The sequence below is a fragment of the Siniperca chuatsi genome, linkage group LG9 (genome assembly GCF_020085105.1).
Source record: "Siniperca chuatsi isolate FFG_IHB_CAS linkage group LG9, ASM2008510v1, whole genome shotgun sequence".
Taxonomy (NCBI): domain Eukaryota; kingdom Metazoa; phylum Chordata; class Actinopteri; order Centrarchiformes; family Sinipercidae; genus Siniperca; species Siniperca chuatsi.
In genome coordinates, this window is record NC_058050.1 from 13,175,206 (window position 1) to 13,193,859 (window position 18,654).

The 18,654-nt window shown below is 41.3% G+C and overlaps 2 protein-coding genes across 5 annotated transcripts; both read right to left on the reverse strand.

Moving 5' to 3' along the window:
• Positions 1 to 214: 214 nt before the first annotated feature.
• fam189b (family with sequence similarity 189 member B) lies at positions 215 to 10,338 on the reverse strand. 2 transcript variants are annotated; one of them, XM_044209254.1, is made up of 15 exons: positions 9,876 to 10,338; positions 8,847 to 9,795; positions 8,700 to 8,756; positions 7,816 to 7,941; positions 7,545 to 7,661; positions 6,845 to 6,952; positions 6,498 to 6,658; positions 6,261 to 6,360; positions 6,084 to 6,156; positions 5,060 to 5,357; positions 4,464 to 4,825; positions 4,340 to 4,381; positions 2,786 to 2,961; positions 2,514 to 2,660; positions 215 to 2,378 (listed from the first exon to the last, which is right to left on the reverse strand). In XM_044209254.1, the coding sequence occupies exons 2-15, from the start codon at positions 9,072 to 9,074 to the stop codon at positions 2,124 to 2,126; spliced, it is 2,250 nt and encodes a 749-aa protein (XP_044065189.1). In that variant the 5' UTR covers positions 9,075 to 9,795; positions 9,876 to 10,338; the 3' UTR covers positions 215 to 2,123. The 2 variants fall into 2 exon arrangements, with proteins under 2 accessions (XP_044065189.1, XP_044065190.1); XM_044209255.1 differs by having other exon boundaries at positions 7,816 to 7,923; positions 8,847 to 10,337.
• Positions 10,339 to 11,613: 1,275 nt separating this feature from the next.
• On the reverse strand, positions 11,614 to 17,691 carry rab13 (RAB13, member RAS oncogene family). Of its 3 annotated transcripts, XM_044209259.1 has the most exons (9): positions 17,120 to 17,691; positions 16,360 to 16,420; positions 15,893 to 15,953; positions 15,681 to 15,758; positions 14,620 to 14,646; positions 14,082 to 14,171; positions 13,602 to 13,667; positions 13,420 to 13,470; positions 11,614 to 13,303 (listed from the first exon to the last, which is right to left on the reverse strand). In XM_044209259.1, the coding sequence occupies exons 1-9, from the start codon at positions 17,241 to 17,243 to the stop codon at positions 13,232 to 13,234; spliced, it is 630 nt and encodes a 209-aa protein (XP_044065194.1). In that variant the 5' UTR covers positions 17,244 to 17,691; the 3' UTR covers positions 11,614 to 13,231. The 3 variants fall into 3 exon arrangements, with proteins under 3 accessions (XP_044065194.1, XP_044065195.1, XP_044065196.1); XM_044209260.1 differs by lacking the exon at positions 14,620 to 14,646 and having other exon boundaries at positions 17,120 to 17,688; XM_044209261.1 differs by lacking the exons at positions 13,602 to 13,667; positions 14,620 to 14,646.
• Positions 17,692 to 18,654: the final 963 nt, after the last annotated feature.

The window sequence follows — 18,654 nt, forward strand, 5'->3', positions numbered from 1 at the left end:
ACTGACTGACCAATAGGATTTGAGAAAAGGCGGGGTTTAAGTGGAGTGCGCGCCGGGGGTGAGCCTCCATCTCAACTATTATATTACAGTTTTACTGATAGAGTAGAAAAGAGAAAAACTGACAAAACAGAGACAACCCCCCCCAAAGAATATTAACCTTACAGTATTGTCTAGGATTTTGCCCTTCATAATATGTACAAAACATCAACATGGGTATTTTTATTTGACGTCTATAATTTATTTCATATTTTGAAATACATAACTTGCATTGAAAGTTTTGCCATTGACACTGCATTTAAAATCTGGAATAGGTGTCATATTTAGATACATGTATTATTCAGGTTTCAAGGCTCCATCTTGTTAAGCCTGCCATACAGATATACATTTCTTCAAATAAATAATGTTTTATGCAAGACAGGAGGTAGAAATACAGCTCAGTGCCTTAATAAGGGAGTGTATGGGTGTGCCTGTATCTCTGCAGGCATGTATGCGTGTAAATTTTTAAAATTAGTTACATACATATGAGTGTATCCAAAATGTGTGTTTACTGATATGGAGTCAATATCATCACTTAGTGAGCACACCAAAAAAGACTTTCCAAAGAAAAAAAACCTCCAATCTATCTGACACAAATATTGATAGACTTCAAAATCCAGTATCCAGAGCTGCCAGACCCATCATATGTTCACTGTATCTGGACTGTCAGCAGCCCAAGCCTTTTTTTTTTTATTTAACCACCCATCCACAAGCCCTGCAAGTCCAAAGAGAATCGTGCCAACACATAGTGTGATGCCCAACTTCGTAACAAATTTGTCTGTACATTTATTGCAAGAGCGTCTTCCTGTCATCAGAGTCACAGTGCAGTTTCCACCGCTTTATCCTTCAGGATCAGGCTACTTTAGCCAGTGTCACAGATATGCCTGTGAAACATTTTCAAACCCTGTCAAAATCAAATTAGGATGCAGAGGCATGTTTGGAGCCATCTGGCAGAAAACTTTGGGAGTGCTGCACATCTTCAACAATGACCTTCCACTCCGGCTATTTATTAACACAAACACATTTTAAATGGCTACTATCACAGGTCTTGGGTGCAAGAGGAAAAAAGTAAGAAGCATTGTCAAAACATGCAGATAAAGACATTCTGAGGACATGTTACTTAGTTACACAGATGGTCAGGATCGAATGCACAAGGTTCCTGCTGTATTTGGGAGGCTGAAAACATGCACATATGCAAATCAAACCACCGTGTCCAGGGGCCTCCCACAGAGAATACATTTCATAGGCTGAGCATGTGTCTGTGGCGTGCATTAATGTCAATGTTACAAATGCTGGCTGCCTTTTTTTTGAAGGCCAATGTAGAGGTAACCGTGGAGAAGGTGGGAATCTGAACTGCAAAAAGAAAAAGACAAAATTAGCTACTCAGTAAAGGGTTTTCCATGTGAGAGCATTTGTCCTCGTGCAACCTCATCTGTTTATCTTACATTGTACTCAGCTAACTACATGTTTATTGAGATGCATTTTTTAAATCAATGGAAGACAACATAAGGGTTTACATGATCACTTCACCTGAGCGATCCTGTGGATGAATAGCAATGTACAAAAGGGCCAGAAGCATAGTGCAACCCATAATCATGTAACAGACTGAATGTAGCATGAATGCTAGTTGAGTTCTGTCTCCAGTCTTGAGGAAAATGTTTCCAGATGAGTACTGAGAGAGGGAGTGGAGAATACAGCAGAAAATATGCTTCTTCTTGGTTGTCTTGGCTAGTTGTGGATTTATTCTCTTAGAACAGGGACCACACTGTCCGGAAATATGCATCTAGTGACTGTTTCACTGATGTTGAACAGTGAAATAGTGTGATCTCTAGGCTGATGCTAGAGTGATAAAGAGCACCCCTGAATAAGGCCATTTGCACAGTTGGCTTCAGGAAATGGAGGTGACAAAGAGGAAAAGGAGGGAAGACTTTCAAAATTTCAGTACTAGATATCTCCACTAAACTGCCTTAGACTCTCCTTTTCTTCGACCTGCCTTATTTCCTCCCATCCCTGTCTTCCTTACAAACCTCTCAACTCGTATCCCTCCTATTTTCCTCCTCCATCCCTCCTTCACCCTCCTCTTCTCCTCACAATGCAGACTCTGAGTAGAGAGCTCCTGACGACCCATGCGGTGCATGAGGTGTCACTAATCTACGTAGTGACACAGAGGAGGAGGAGCTTAAATCTCCACAGCTGCGCAGGTGGATCCCCTCTGGCACCCGACTGCTGTGGTGCCTGTTGTGTCGACTGTCACTATGGGAATGGTGGTGTCCACGGCGATGAGGGTGATGGGAGTGATGGTTTGGGTGTCCTCGGCTGGTGTTCCAAGGGGTCAGCAACACCTGAAGATGATTTTATCGAGCAAAGATTTAGACAAAGAGCAGATGGCTTTACTTGCAGAAGAACGGAACTATTCTGATGTAGTGAGCTGGAGATACGGGGAAATAAATGAGTTTGATCAGAACTTGTTGTCATACTTGTTCCAAGGGCAGGTAGTTGGTGGCAGCGCCCTCAGCTCCACTCCTCCTCTTAGGCCCCTGCCCTGTGCTCCCAGCATGCTCGGAGGGGGGTGATAGGTTGCGTTTGGAGCGCTGCAGGAAGCGAGCCACCAGACCTCGAGTCACCTGAAGGGGTAGATGAAATAAGACAAACAATTATTCAGCTTTTACTATGATTTACATGGGAAGTGTCAACTATTGTATTTTTGGGTGTTTGTTGCTTCTCTTCTATCAACAATTTTCAGACTAACCTTAAGGTCGCCTAGGGAACGGTGGCAGTCTTTAGGTAAACGCAGTGGTGAGGTGGGGGGAGGTTTGGAGGGGACCTGCACCCCTGTGGCTGCTGATTTCATGCTGCCTTTCCTTGGCAGAGCAGCAGCAGGAGGCAAAGAGGTGCGGGGCAACAGACATGCCTCAGAGGATGGACCTTTGAGAGATGGAGTCAGAAAAAAAGATTTTACACCTCTTACAGGATCAGGTGGCACGATTTGGCTTTCATTTATGAAGTTAAAATACTGCTATGACCCAAAATTGGTCTAGGGGAGAGGGGAATAACATACAACTAAATGAAGAATATCAGGAGTCAGTTTGCACATTTTCTCATTCTTTTGTTGCCAGATACAGAAGCTTAAATTGAACTTCAGTGAACTTCAGGGAGAGCCAAGGCTAAAATAACAAACCAACCAGTCCTGACTAGAAATAAAAACACAATACTGAATAAACTACCCAAAAATAAGAAGTTACAATGCTAAACCTAACTCCCTAACTACATAAAAAAGGGGAAAAAGAAGGAAACAAGATGGCATCTCTCCCCTACAGCGCTTCATGGCAAGGAGTTTATGGGTGGAACTTAAGGAAAAAAAAGTTAACTAATTAACTTAAACAGCAGAATCATTACCTTTCTTACATTAAGTTGGCAACACCATACAAAAGAGCTATGGACTAAGTCCTGACAAAATAGCTCAGAATACACAAATACTCTGGCAGCAGAAAATGGACCAGAGGCCCAGAAGTGCTTCATCTGATCTTGATCTGTATTTATCAATTCCATCATAGTCATAGCTGTAAGATACATTTGTAAAAAGTGTAGCCTTGTTTCATAGAAGTATACTGTATATCTGCACAGAGTATGGAACATTATTGGAATTACATAACATGCCAGATTGTCCTCATGCTCTGCAAGAAAGAACAAGAGCATATTATTTTGTGTTGAAATTTAATAGTTGATACTATATGTCTAGCATAAAAATTAGGCTACATAAACTCTCAAAGATGCAGGTTAATATTGGGCAATTCCTACAGTGAAGCCCAGTAACCACTGCAGCTATGTTCCATGACATATCCAGCATTCATAAATCAGGATGTATCATTTGAAAATAATATGAAAATGATGAACTGGTGAGGTACATTATTGTTTCCACAGCAGAATCTCATTAATCAATCAGTAATCAAATCACTGCTCATTTAGATGTTGTTGAAGGGTTTCATAAATCACATGCACATGGGGACAGATTTGCATGTCTCCTCCGGTGTTTAAATCTGTGCTAGTTTCTAAGAGGGTTTGATGAATTATGGCCATTAGGTGCAAATGTGTTAAATTGTATCTCCTCAAAATCAACTTTGAAGTGTTTTCTTTTGGGCTTTGTTGCCTTTAATTAGACAGTGAAATGTGAAAAGAGACAGAAAGGAAGAGCGAGGTGGTGTTGACATGTAACAAAGGTTCTGCGCCAGATTTGAATTTGTGCTTTAGACCACTGAGCCACCAGAACATCACATCTTAAAGCTCTTTAAATATAAGCTCTTACCTGTGTCTGTTGATGTTTTGCTGCCTCCAGAGCCAAAGTCAACTAGAGAAGAGGAGATACAAGGACAGGTTATGGACACTGAATAGTATTGTAAGAAGTGTACTCATTTTTGTGTCTGACTTACCTGTGTCAGTCGAGGAGCCGAGGCCTGGCTCGCTATGTGACCTCACAAGACGTAGGAGACCTTCACAATCCCTTCTTACACCTTCTCCATCCTTCTCACTCTTCCCTGCCCTTCGTCGAAGGTACAACGGTTGGCCCAGGAGAGTTGGCCCATTACCCTGACCACCACTCTGCTCGCAGGCAGCTGAGAAGGGTGAAGTGGGAGGAGCAGAGGAGGTTGGGGCAGCTGCTTGGCGTGAGGGTGTGGAGGGGTGAACTCGAATCTCTGTGATGGAGGATTGCTGTTGAGAGGTGGAACCCCCTATTGCTTCCAGCTGGGAACAGCTACTAGCTAGCATGGCCTGGTGACGCAATACTGGAGACCTGCAGGACAAAACAGGAGAGCACAAAATAATATTTCTGTGTGTGGCTGTGCTGGTTACAGGCTTCATTTTGGATTTTAACCTGCATTAAAATGAATTTATATCCCAATAATTCTGCACTATGATGAGTAAAAACATGCATTTCTCTAACTGTACCGATATTACTGCATAACACCATCAGCTATAGAGCCCTTACATTATTAAATTGTGTCTGTATGTGTGTGTTTGTCCTCACCTGTATGTGTTAGTCGCTGTGCTGGGTGAAGAGCAGGAGTTGGACCTCCCTCCTCTGAGGAAGCGCCTGGCTCTCGGCCCTCCTGCCAGAGGACTCTCTGGTGTCTGAGACGGGGGACCACGAAAGCTGATGTACTCCCCACCGTCTCCTCCGTCTCCCCCCTCACCAATGGTCCTGTTGCCCCTCTCCCCCTGGTTCCTCAGCCCAACCTCCAACAGACAGGAGTCCTCAGAGGGGGAGGAATCATCAGGGATGTCCACAATCTCTGACATCAACAGAGATCCGCTGTCCATGGACACTAATAAAAAAATGGTAATTCTTTATTATGAAGGGAGAAATTTAGCTTTTAGTTACTTATAGCACAGTTTGAAAGATTAAGCATTTCTATATTTATTTTACTTCATTTTGTGCCTCCTTAAAATACTTAAAGTAATAACTGACTTATCATGAAAAAAGTATTTTTGCTATGCTATGTTTCATGATTTTCAATACTTTAATATACACTCTCTTATTTTGATCCAGTGTCCAAAACCATCTCCAAATCCCCAAATTTCCTTTCTGCACATTGTTGACATTTTAAAACTCAACATCATTGACAGCTGAGGTAGTAAATTTGCAGACACTATTGGGAGTTCACATTAAATTTCACATGTTAAATTAGGTCTGGAACTAACAATTACTTTCATTATCAATAAATATATGAATTATTTTGTAGATTTTACAATTGTTCCATAACAATGGATCTCAGAGGCCAAGCAGATGTCAACGAAAACCAGCAAATCAAATCAAATCAATCAAATTCACATTTGAGAACCAGCGAATGTTTGGAATTGTTGCTTGATAAATCAGTTGTGACATGTTTTTGGAATAATTTTCAGTCAGTCAGTCAGATGAATCATTAAATGTCACATTCTCCCAAATCATTCAGATTACCATTGGCTTTTTTTTTTTTACTTAATCATAATGCCATGTCTCCCTTCAACAAGTACAAATGAATCTGTAACAACTTGTGATGGTTTCTCACCTTCTCCACTGAAGGCAGTAGAAGTTCCTCTCTCTCCAGACAGCTCAGTGCCGTGGGGGTCATACACTGTTGCCTTGACATTCAAAATAGACAAGGATCAGCATAGGCAGTAGGTACATCACACATAACAAACAAACACACACACACACACAGATACATACACACACACATACTCACTTGGCTTGCAGCTCTTTGTCCCATCACAGCTTCATAAGGAGGGGGGCAGTCAGTGGGATAGAGAGGAACAGGACTCTCCATGGAGCCATTATAGGTGATGCTAGACATTAATGCAAAAATATCAAACAAATAATTTCCTTGCACCCTCTGTTCAATGTCTGTATATTAATCGTGTGCATGCTATTACATACTGTACACAAGTGATGTTGATGTATAATAATACTGCCTGTGTGGTACCTCTGAGCATCTGTTTCAGAGCTGCAGGTGTACTCAGGAGGATAGTAGGGGGGCGGAGGGATGGGTGGGACAAACTCCTCAAAGTCAATGATGTTGGTCAGGAAGGCGTCTTGAGGAGTGGTGCATTCTGGGTTGACTGAACGAGAGCGATGTGGGGCCAGCTAGGCAGGGAGAATGTGAAACACATCAGGATCATACAACAGGTAGATGTAACGGGCTAAAACGTCTTTGTTTTTTTGTTTTTTCAAATGTAAACCCTGCAGCAGTGTAGTTTACTGCTGGGTATGTGTCATTTGTGACAAAAAAAAAAGCCAGTCTGGTGTAAAATGTGCTGCGTCTGCACTCACCAGGTGCACAAGGTCCAGAGAGAATATGTGGATACTGCAGGTCACAGTGGACAGAGTACAGATGATGGTGGAGAGAATGCTGAGACCACATGCACTGAACAAAAGGTCCTGCAGAGAAATATGCATTCAGAGAATCTAAATCTGACAACATAAAGGCATTTTATTGGTAGGAATATGTCACATTTATAGGATAGGTTCACAACAGACAAAGTCTGTCTTAAAACAATAGTCAGGTGTCCATATGAACATTGAAACAGGTTTTTCTTGCTGTACTCATTCCTCCTGTTCATGTTGGCCATTAAAATATCCCTAATGTGCTTTCAATGTAAGTGATGGGGGACAAAATCCAGTCTTCGTTTTGTGCAAAAATTGATACAAAAGTTTATTTTAAGTTAATATGAGGCTTCAGCAGTCTGAATTAGTAAACTCAAGTAGGTATCTTCCAAGGTTGCAGTCTTCTCTTTGTGTTTCCCTGGACAGTGTTTCCCCATTGAGCTGCAGTGGACAGACAGTAACTTTTAATGGCCAGTATAAACATGAGAAATGATTAACAAAAGAAATGAAAAAAACGGTTTCAATTCCATATGGGCACCTGACTAGTGTTTTAAGACAGACATAATTGTGAACCTATCCTTTAATGGTTAACTTGGGTGATAAAATTTGTATTTGGGTCTCCAGTATAGAGACACATCCTACCCACCTTCAGCTGATGTCTGACTGAGTGACAGTCCGCATTCAGGTAAAGGACCAGGGTCTCCTCCTCTGTGATGGAGCAGGAGTGAGTGGGCGCGCAACACACACACAGACCATTCTCCACCTACACACATTGCCATACACAGAGGATTGGTGTGAAGCACTGAACTGCACACTAAAAACATATTCACAACTATTCCTGCCACGTTCCCCATGCATCTGGCTGGAAGGGCATTTCAGCATGAGGCAGAAGACAACACTTGCATAATGTTGTGTACCTGGCAGGTGAGCATAGACTTGACCATCTGTGCGTTCTGACAGGAGAGCATCGAGCCGGCCAGACTGAGGATCACACACACTGCGGACAGCAGCATGAACAGTGACACCTGTGGAGGAACACAGAGCTATGTTTTGATTTAGAGCAGGGTGTCAAAACTCCTGCCATGCAGGGCCAAGAGTGTGCAGAGTTTTATTCTTCCAACCAAAGACTGTGGCAGGTAATTTCACTGAAAAACACACCTTCAGCCAGAGAGGACGAACTAATAAGTGAAGTATCTGGTTTGGTTTTTGGATGGACAGAAAACCTGCACACATTTTGCCCTCCATGTCATGGCCAGATCACCCAACCCCAAATGTGCTATCGTACACTTTGACACAGGGCCTGAGGGCCTGAAGATTAGGTAAATATGCAGGTCCACCTTAAGGCTCTTTTTCAGTTTTTACTTTTCACGTTTCCAAAGTCAAGAATAAACTTTGAACCTCAACTTTTAAGCCAACATGGGTGATAAGTCCTTAAAGTGCTCAGAAAAAACTTGAACATCTACAATTGCATGACAACTGGGAAGAACATCTGCTATGTGATATGATCAAAAGCTCCAGAACAGCTACTAAAGGGACCTTGTGGTGAGATTGTTTTCTCAACCTTTCATTTCAGTTTATATCATGCTTTAGTGGTGCATATTCCTCGACTAATTTGCAATTAAGCAAATGACAATAACCTGGTTGACACAGTGAACATGGGGTTTTAGAGGGCCCCTTTGGGTCTGGGGCCCTGGGGTCCTCTTCACCCTGTTGGTAGTCAAGCATTGCCCCATGGCACATGGTTTTACACCTATAGCTAAGAGACTTGAATGCACCTTTTATCAGAAAGAAATATACATACCACCAGTGTCAGCGGTCTCCTCCATGAGATTATTCCAACTATCCCTGATGCCACCACCTGCAGACAGACACCACATACATCACACCCTTCAGGATCTCTGCTGTTATATTCTTAACACTGTATGTTTTCTGTCCGATTTACACTTACAAAGAAGCCAGCCCAGAATGGACAGGACTGCCTCACGCGGGCTGAGGAGGTGAAGGCCATGCTGGTGAAAGAGAAGGCCAGGACCATGGCCCCTAGGCCCAGGTGGCACAGCCCTAGGTACAGGAGTAGCCGTGCCCCACCAGGCCCCCGGCCCGACATGCCCCTGCGGCTGTCCGACCAGCCTCGAGACCCCGAAGCCACGCTGCTGGAGTCTGACGGTGAAGGCATGTTAGGCTTGTCTGTGTGTGGAGGAGGCTGGGAGAGGTTTCACGCTTACTCTGGGTTCATAAAACAAAGTTCAGTTGTGTGGGTAGAAGTACAGGAGAGACATAAATGCTGGCTTCAGAGCTCCACTCTGTCACAATTATGCACCAAGATCTCCACTGGCAGGTGCCATAGGTTCTGCGCAATGCCCCATGGTGCGCACTACAGTCCAGTCAGCGAGTTCAAGAACTTTGTCAGCAGGAAGTTGAGAATTGAGCAGCCACTACACACTCACAGCCACCGTACTCACCTCATTTGACGTTTCAGCCATGATACTAAGATTGTTTCAGTCAATACAGTGTCTCTTTCCCCCCATGCAGTTCACAGGCCACTGCAGCCTATAGAGTATAGTCTATACCATTCTGCTACTCAGTCATTCTCCGATTAAAACACAATCTCACAAATGGGGCTAATCTTTTGCAGTCTATACATCATATACTCATTTGGCTGTTTGCTGCTCCCTCCTCTCCATCTTATGCCTTCCACCTCTCGCCAGAGGCATTGCGGTAACAGGAGACCCGAGCAGGCCGCAAATTTTAAAGCATCCCAAAGAAAGCAGCTGATCCCTCGTTGTTTCACCCCCAGCAGAGACGACATGAGCCTTTCAGTCCGTGTGTCCAGTCAGGAGGAGCAACATCCGAACATGTGCGCTCCCATTCCCGAGACCTTATGTTAGGTCCTCATCCTGTCACGTTACAGAAAAGACGGTGTGGAGATCAAAGCCATAAGATCACATCGGTTCGTTCGGAAAGCGAGACTAATTACCTGGACATGATCAGGAAATAAATATCCTCCATCGATTTTCAAGCTTTGGCAACTCCACCTCGGGGGTTTTGCGGTGGTCCACACACTCACCTAGACTCCCCCCCCACTTCGCCCTCCGCCGCCTCTTTCCTCCCTGCAGTCACGCGGGCATCCCGTTCAGCCCGTGTGTTTCTATGTGTGTATGTATCCCGGACGTTTACCTCGCTGGCTCCCGCACCAGGCGTGACATGAACATAACAAAAAAGCCTAAAGCCGACAGTACCTATGTCCGGGATTACATGTTTAAATCCATCCAAGTTTAGTTGTGATTCTTCTTTTAATTTGCCCCTCCCTCTGCTGCCCTCACGTCCTGTCCTCTGTTCCTCGGTAGAGCTCTGGCACTGGGAGAGAGGAATGTATCGTGTTTGCAAACCAAAACCTGTCCTACGTGATGACAAGGCACGCAGCAGAACGTGCAGGCAACTTGAAGATGCGGCAGAGCGCGCGCACACCGTTGTGGTGCTGATGCTGGGAAGGAGGGGCGGTTGCCTAGCGACAGGCTCCAGATCCTGCTGCTGCAGCAATGAGGGGGGGAACACTATCACCTTACTGGCCGCTGTACTGGCAGGATAGTAGTTAAAAAGAAGGCAACAGGGGGTCCCAGTAGTGAGAATGAGTGTCCCTTGGGTGCTTAGTTTAATGTATTAACTGTGTCTATATTAGACATATTTTCTGTCAGCGTCCTTGAGACTCAAAGCCACCTCTTACTATTTAACTGTAAGCTGCTTGACTATTTGAATTGAATGTATCTTTAAGTAAAAAAAAAATAATTTAAAACTGTAAACAGTAATGAACCTGATAGGTTAAAAGCCACAAAATAACGAGTACATTTCTAAAACAGATCATACCAATGCCTGAAAAGTTGTAGGCTACCCTTCTCACAACACAAAATGTACATCTTCCTGGATCCATATTCTTCATATTCTTCTTCTGTTTGCAATCTACCTAATCCTGTTATTCTGATATTCTTTCCATATTGTAATTTTACTATTGTTATTTCTGTCTACTCTGTACGCATGGCATCTATTGCATGTCTGTACATCCTGGAAGATGGATCCCTCCTCTTTTTCTCCTCCTGAGGTTTCTTACTTTTCTTTCCTGGTAAAGGGTTTTTGTGGTGTTTCTCCTTATATGAATTGAACTTCTAAGGATAGATGGTATCATATGCTGTACAGATTTTAAAGCGCTTTGAGGTAAATTTCTGATTTTGGGCTATTTTTTAAAATGTATTTACATATGTATGTATTTCCCTTTTCACCACTTTTTCTTCTTTTTAAAAATTTTGATTTATATATTTATTTATCATTATTATTATTGTTGTTTTAATTTCTCCCCCTCCTCCTCACACATACCTGCACATTCCTCTGGTCATACTTACGCATATCTGAATACACAACACACTTTCATTCATGCACACAAACACATACAAATAGGAAATTTCTATATGTAGTTCTCCCACTAACAAAAACAAAAAATCAGTCAAATCATAACCTCTGTTTGTTACGTCTTACTGTTTTGTGTTATTGTCTGTATATTTTGTTACACCTAAATCTGTGTAATTTGTCACGTTTTTGTACTATGTCGCATTGCACTAATAAATAAATAAATAAAATTGACTTGACTTCTCACAATAAAACATTTTCAAAATGTATGACCCAGCTACATACTCTACATATTTTGCCAACATACAGTCTCAAACTACAACACACTCATCATTTTTTATTCAGCAAGCGGCAGGTCTGTAAACTACATAGAGCATCTTGTGGCAGGTCTAAAAAGACACAGAATGTGAAAGGAATGCATAAAAAGCAGATACAGGCAATACAGTATGTCTGTCAGGATCAGATGAGGACCTACAATCAGAGTCATTTTGAATGATCTGAAATTGCCTGAACAGCGAGACTGTCATGTCAGATGTAACTAATTTGTGGTAGTGTTTAGTAAGACATTTACCAGGCACTTAAGATAAAAGGCAAGACCCACTACATCAATTCAAAATGATGGGCACGTGAGCACTACTGTTTCCCTCACATCCTATCCATTCACTTGCATTATCCATCATTCTTTCATCTCATCTTCTCATATTGCACTTATCTCTGTTCCTATCTTCTACATTCTCAATCCTTTCATCTGTTAAAACAACGCTTGTTCAGCACCAGTGTTTGTTTCAGATTCAGCTCCATACAACTGACATCAACTTGTTTAATTCACTAACGTGAAGGTGCATGTTTTCAACTTCACATAGGATATAACCAGAAGATGCCCATACTATAGACTCAGGGTCTTTGATATTCAATGGCATCCATTACTCTATGTTCTGCTGAATGCGTAATGTACACTATTGAAACTTGAAATTTAACTATAAATGTTGCCAACATTTAAAGCTTAATGTTCAGTCTATGACATCCCTGCAATATATTTATGTGCCACTAAAATGTGGGGAAACAAAATCTGTCCTGTCTCTCATGTGACACTGCAAGATTGTAATGTCAACTTGTCTGTGCTGTTGATGCAATATTATACAAATAGATGCATTTCAAACAGTGTACTTGAAACTTGAAAGTGGAAGTACATTGGTAACCAAGAAGTTTTATGACTTGTTAATTATTTAATTTAGCAATTCTGTCCAGTATTTAAACCATCTAACAGAATCTATGAGATGCCAGTTTCCCTTTGAATTTAATGGAATGACAAACATTTAGGTCAAAAACTACAACCAGGAGCCTGCTGTGTGAATCAAAACACTTTCCAATCAAAACCCTCCTCTGCCACTGAGCTCCTAAAAGCTACTACTGTATGTGCTCACACATAAGAAATGAATGAAATGGTTCCATTAAGTTGAAGTGTGATTTGTTTACATAGCTACCCAGTCCAAAAAAAAAGATTTAAAAAAAACCACAGCTGAAGTTCTTTTAAGACATTAAGCAGTGCTGTTGTAGGGATGGTAGGTATATCTTAACAAAACATGGTGGGAACTGCTTGGTGTCAGACAACATTTTTTATGACAATAACACCATCACAGGAGATGTGGGAGAACATATGTTCAATGTGAAATACAAGCACATACCTTCAATTAAATTTCAGCTCAAAGGAGGAATCCATAAATTATTTTTCTAGTTTTTGGGGAGCAAAACACACTTGTGATGGGAATACCGGTAGTTTAGATATAAAACACACTTTTAGCACCTGTATGTATTTGATAACTGAGCCCACCAGATGGAGACAGAAAACCTGCTGTACTGGTTTTCGCCCCGGTAATACTGATGTGTTTTTAAATTTGTATGGCGTTCTCTTTTGTCTGCTGGCCAGCGTCCTATCTAGAGAAGAACACATTTGGAGGATTTTTTCTCTGTACTGCTCGTGATTTTCACCTCTCGACCTGTGGGGCCCTGTCAAACAAGGAAATACAGACAAAGAAAGAAACTTATAAACATATCTAGTATAACATAAAGTAACAAGTCTTATATTCAGGGAGGAACAAATGCTTCAGTCTGTTCTGACTTACTGTTTTCTTGCTGGATTTCTGTAGTATGTCTCGTGCCAAAGACAGAAAAGACTAAAGGAAACATAGAAAGATAAAAAGAGTGAGAGACAATGAAAGTTAGGTTGTAGCTTATTAAAACATAACCAAAGAAACATGCTCATAAGCTAATGAGGTATGAAGTCAGTGGTTGTGTTCTGGCTCACCTCCTCCACGTTAATGCTGGACTTTGCACTGGTCTCAAAGAATCTGATGCCATGATCTTTTGCCAACTGTCAACAACAGACAAAGATCTGATTACATTAGGTCAGGATATGGGTAATAACCACTTCCTGCTTCTGATCTAAAGTAAATGCGAAGCAGGTATATCAGAAATGTGCGTGACACACTCCATACTTCCTCAAACAACCACTCCTTAGAAAGTAGAAAAAAGTCTTCATTTCTGTAGTCTCTTTCTCACATTGAAACCTTTGACTATTACTGCATGATTGTACAGCAAATCTCACAGCTATCCACCCACTATTCTCTGAATGACACTACTTTAACACTACTGTTACTGCATAAATTACACGTTTTAAAAATGAAAATAATACAATATATATATATATATATATATATATATATATATATATATATATATATATATATATATATATATAATTAAGTTTCTGTTAGGGTCATCTCACCTTTTCTCCTGTCTCCTTGGAAACTTTCCGCTTTGCTTCAATGTCGCACTTATTACCTAGTAACATTCGACTGACCCCAGCTGATGCATTCTGGGAAAGAGGGAATGCAATGAACTGATCAGGAAAGCTGAGTTCTTCTCTACAAGAATGTTTGCTTAGCGGAGAATACATTTAAGAAGAGATCAAAGTGAAGGACAGCAGACATCTTTACATCAAGTCTGAACCGAACAACCAGAATAAGCTGCACTTGAGAGACGATTACAGCAGCTGCTCTGCAGGAAAACTGTCTCTATATTTAAAACCAAGATGTCATCGCAGAAATGATTAGATAGAGAGAGAGAGAGATCGGACAGATACTTTTGTGTATTTTGTTTCAGTTTTGATGATACTGTAGGTATTTGGCTACGCAGAGAGGATTCTCTGTATGAATGCATTCAAATGTCCTTTTTGATTACGTCCTTGCATTCCCACCAAACAAAATAGAAAAAATGAAGGCAAAAGTAAAATTTAAAACTCTCTCTGTTAGTTTTTTGCTCACCATTAAGTCTTCTTGCCGGATAAAAAGCTGTTTAATGATAAAGAACAAAAGAATCACGCACACTGATGGTCACTTGTACTCATTCTATTCATGATGTTTCGGTTCTTAAACCTTGATCAGGAAAACTGTATTTTACCTGATTGGAACATCATTAATAAAGTGACTATGGGCGTCCTGGTAGAATAGTGGTCCCATGCCATATTATGTAATCGCAACATACTCAGTTCGATCCCAGGTGGGAACCTTTGCTGTATGTCATTCCCCGTGTCACTACTCAACTGTCCACTAGTATAGGTTTTTAAAGTACAATTGACAGACAGCGGGAGGGATTCTTTGGTTCCTTCTCAGTCAAGAAAAACTGAATAAAATAAGTACTTAAACCAAACAACAGTGTGTCTCTCTGGAAACAATGTCCCAGTTCCTCATGAGAATACACAAACCTTAATGTGGACAGTTTTCATCAGGGCTGTTTCCTCTAGGGCTGAGACAATTAATTGATTAATTGATCAGCCGATTGACAGAATGTTAATCTGCAACTACTTTGATAATCAATTATGCCAAAATTGCCAACCATTCTGTGGTTCCAGCTTCTCCAATGTGAGTATTTACTGCTTTTCTATGTTTTATATCATTGTGAACTAAATATATTTGGGTTTTAGACTGCTAATCAAACAAATTAAGGCATTTGAAGACATCACCTTGGGCTCTGTGAATTTATACTGGGGATTTTTCATAATTTTTTTACATTTTATAGCCTAAGCGATTCATTAATTAATTGAGAAAATTTGCGTCAGATTAATCGATAATGAAAATAATAGTTAGTTGCAGCCTTCATTTGAAGAGGTTCCCGTGAAAACTAGGGGTAAGAGGGGAAATATGCTTTTCGTGTGATTTGGGGGAACTGACCCTTTAAAGTCACCAGTTGTGCAATGCCTCTGCTTTGTTGTTGCAGTGAGTAAAGACCCATTCTCATGACTAACACGTATCCAACTGACTAAGCACTATTTCCCAGTCTTTCCTGGTTCTCTTTGCCTCGGCTGAGTGGAAACAGTCTCACTCACTTCTTTGATGCTCTTCATCCAGTTCTGAATGTTTTCGAAGGACTTCTCATCTGTAATGTCGTACACCAGGATGATGCCCTGACGCAGAGCGAAGAAAGAGACAAAGAGAGAGGATTTAAGGAGTCAGTGAAAGGTACAGAGCGAGCACAAAGGGGGCAATGATGTCAGCCTGATTATCCAGTCTGCTTGTTCTACAGGCGTCCTATGCTCACCATGGCTCCTCTGTAGTAGGCTGTCGTAATGGTCTTGAACCTCTCCTGCCCTGCTGTGTCCCTGCACAAAGCACACACATACAAAGTAAGAAAATGTGCACTGATGTATGCATATCTTGCAACTTTAAACTTTAAAATACAACTGTAGTCAAAAGAAAGTTGAAGCAGAATGCAGGACGATGCATTTAATTTGCATTTTAAACTGTTATAGGAAGCTGAATTTATGTTGTTGTAACAACACCCTGATATGACATGAAGTGTGTGTCCATGTGTGATGGATACTCAAGACTATAAACCCTGTCATAAAGTATCCTCATCTGGAGAACAAGAAGGAGGTTCCTCTTTCCTGAGCCAGAGGCAGGCGGAGAACAGAGGAACATAACTCACCGTATTACTCAGCGCTATCTGCCTCAGCAAAATCACAAAACAAAGCATTTCCACACAAGTGACCAACTGTCATCTCTTACCAGACTTGTAGTTTCACTTTCTTTCCATCCACTTCAATGGTTTTTACTTTAAAGTCGATGCCTGAGAGACAACAAGAGGACAGGAAGGGGGGGGTTAAATACCACAGATATGAACTAAAAACACACCCGGCCACATTGCAAAATATATAGGTCACCCTCATACTGGTGGAGACTGATTCACGTTCATTCCCACTGTGATTTTGACCCCTCAGTGCACTCCCATCCACAAACAGACATAAAGGAAAGACTGCAGTACACACTGTCGTTGGGTTTTTTTTTCCCTTTGCTGGATGGACAAGCTGACAGACAGATAGACAGTGGGGAGGCAGGGGTTGTCCTGTGAAAAAAAAAAACTGTGCATGCCAGAAAGCCAATCATTCCTCTAGGAGCTGAGAGATGGTAGAAGAGATAGGAATGAGGGTGGGTGGACCTTCTGAGAGCCAAGTGAGAGGAATGAGATCTGAGGGAGAGATGGGGAGGGGAGAGGGTCAGGGAAGAGACAGCACAAACATTCAAAAAGACAAGAAAAAAAAAAGAAGAGAAACAAGAGACAGAAGAAATGAGAGAGCAGGGACTAGTTCAGACATGAAAACAGTCTGAGAAACCAGTTTGTACAGTGTTGGGCATCAAATAGAGGAAGAATAAAATGTCAGCATTCAGCATTTGTCTAACTCATGTCCCACTTTTCAGAGAGGCCAGTCATAAGCTGGTGCAAACATGTCGTAGGTTATAAGGCAAACATTTCACTGTAACAACGTACCGATGGTGGAAATGTATGTGGAGTTGAAATTGTCCTCAGCTAAACGAATGATCAGACATGTTTTGCCCACTCCGCTGTCCCCGATGAGTAACAATTTGAAAAGAAAATCATACTTTTTCGCCATGGTTGGAGCTGTTCTTCAAAGATAAAAGGGGTTTAGTTTGGGGTTGTCTCTTTCTGGAAGTACTTTTCATCGACTTCGGTCTTCAAATCTTGATTGTGATTAAAATAAAGCAGGCTTTAAAAAAAAAGTTGCTCCATGTAACGAGTGGATCCTCTTTTCCTTTTCCCCCCTCTCAGACTTGTCACCGGTAAATTCCGATCCCCCTCAGTGCCTCAGTGCGGTGTTTGGACTGCTGCTGATAAAGAATTACACTCCATCCAAAGTTGGCCAAACTGCCACCAAATCTATTCAAGGGCCATTTTGCTTTCCTCCGAGAGTCCGTTGACAAACGTACCGGGATGGCTACGTGTTTTTCTGCCTAAAAAAAAACAAAAAAAAAAAAATTGCCGTCGGGCCAGAGCCCAGATCCGCTGAAAGGCTACGTTGTGTGGGAGTGTTTTTCATGGGAGTAACAGCTCAGACCTGCAGGCACCCGGTACGAACACAAGATGGCGCCGTTTCATCAGAAAACGAATAACTGTCTTACACCTGAGCGGACAGCAGAACCTGGCTGCAGCGCAGACGGCGGACATCAACACCCGTTCACCGGGAGTCACGTGACATCAACGGCAGGAAGTGGTGGGTTTTTTTGCTTTTTAATAATATTTTTTCCCATTTACTTTATTTAAATAAGTGAAACAACTGAAGGCACCGATTGTTTCTGCCTTTCCTATCATCTCTGATTCATTTTTACTTTACCTGAAACAAAAGTAACTTTTTTGATGGGAACTTTGTATAACCTGAGCCTTATTGCCAACTACCTATTTTATTATTCTATTTTAGTGTGTAAGACATACATTTTAATTTGCATGTTATGTTACATTAATATTAAAATTTGTCCAGTTTGTAATGTGACCATACAAGGTCATACACCATATAACTTTTAATAATAACTATTTGTAATGGCTAATTACTCAGTTTTACCTTAATTACTTGAAATCCACAACCGACAGTAAAAATATTGTTTACCAAACTAAAGATCAACATACACTGCATGGGTCACAGTATGTAGACACCTTAATTTTCAACTCATATTTGATAGTTGAACATCCAATCCAAAACCAAGAGCCTTACCAAAAGTACACAAAATATGTGGACAGGAGAGTCTACTTACTTTTTGCAATATAGTGTAATCCTACCATAATCAAACACTTTTAGAAGCACTCCAGCTGATCCTGCTGTCAGTATGCCAAATGATGACATTATGCCTTAATAATGTAAATGATTAGAATTATTCCCAAGAAGATACTAACAATGTAAAGCTTATCCCCGCTGATCTGCGTAAATATTTCACTGGCAAGTATCTCCTCAGTCTCTGTGGAGTGAAAAAAGATATCACTCAAGGCCTCATATGATTAAAAAATACCTTTTA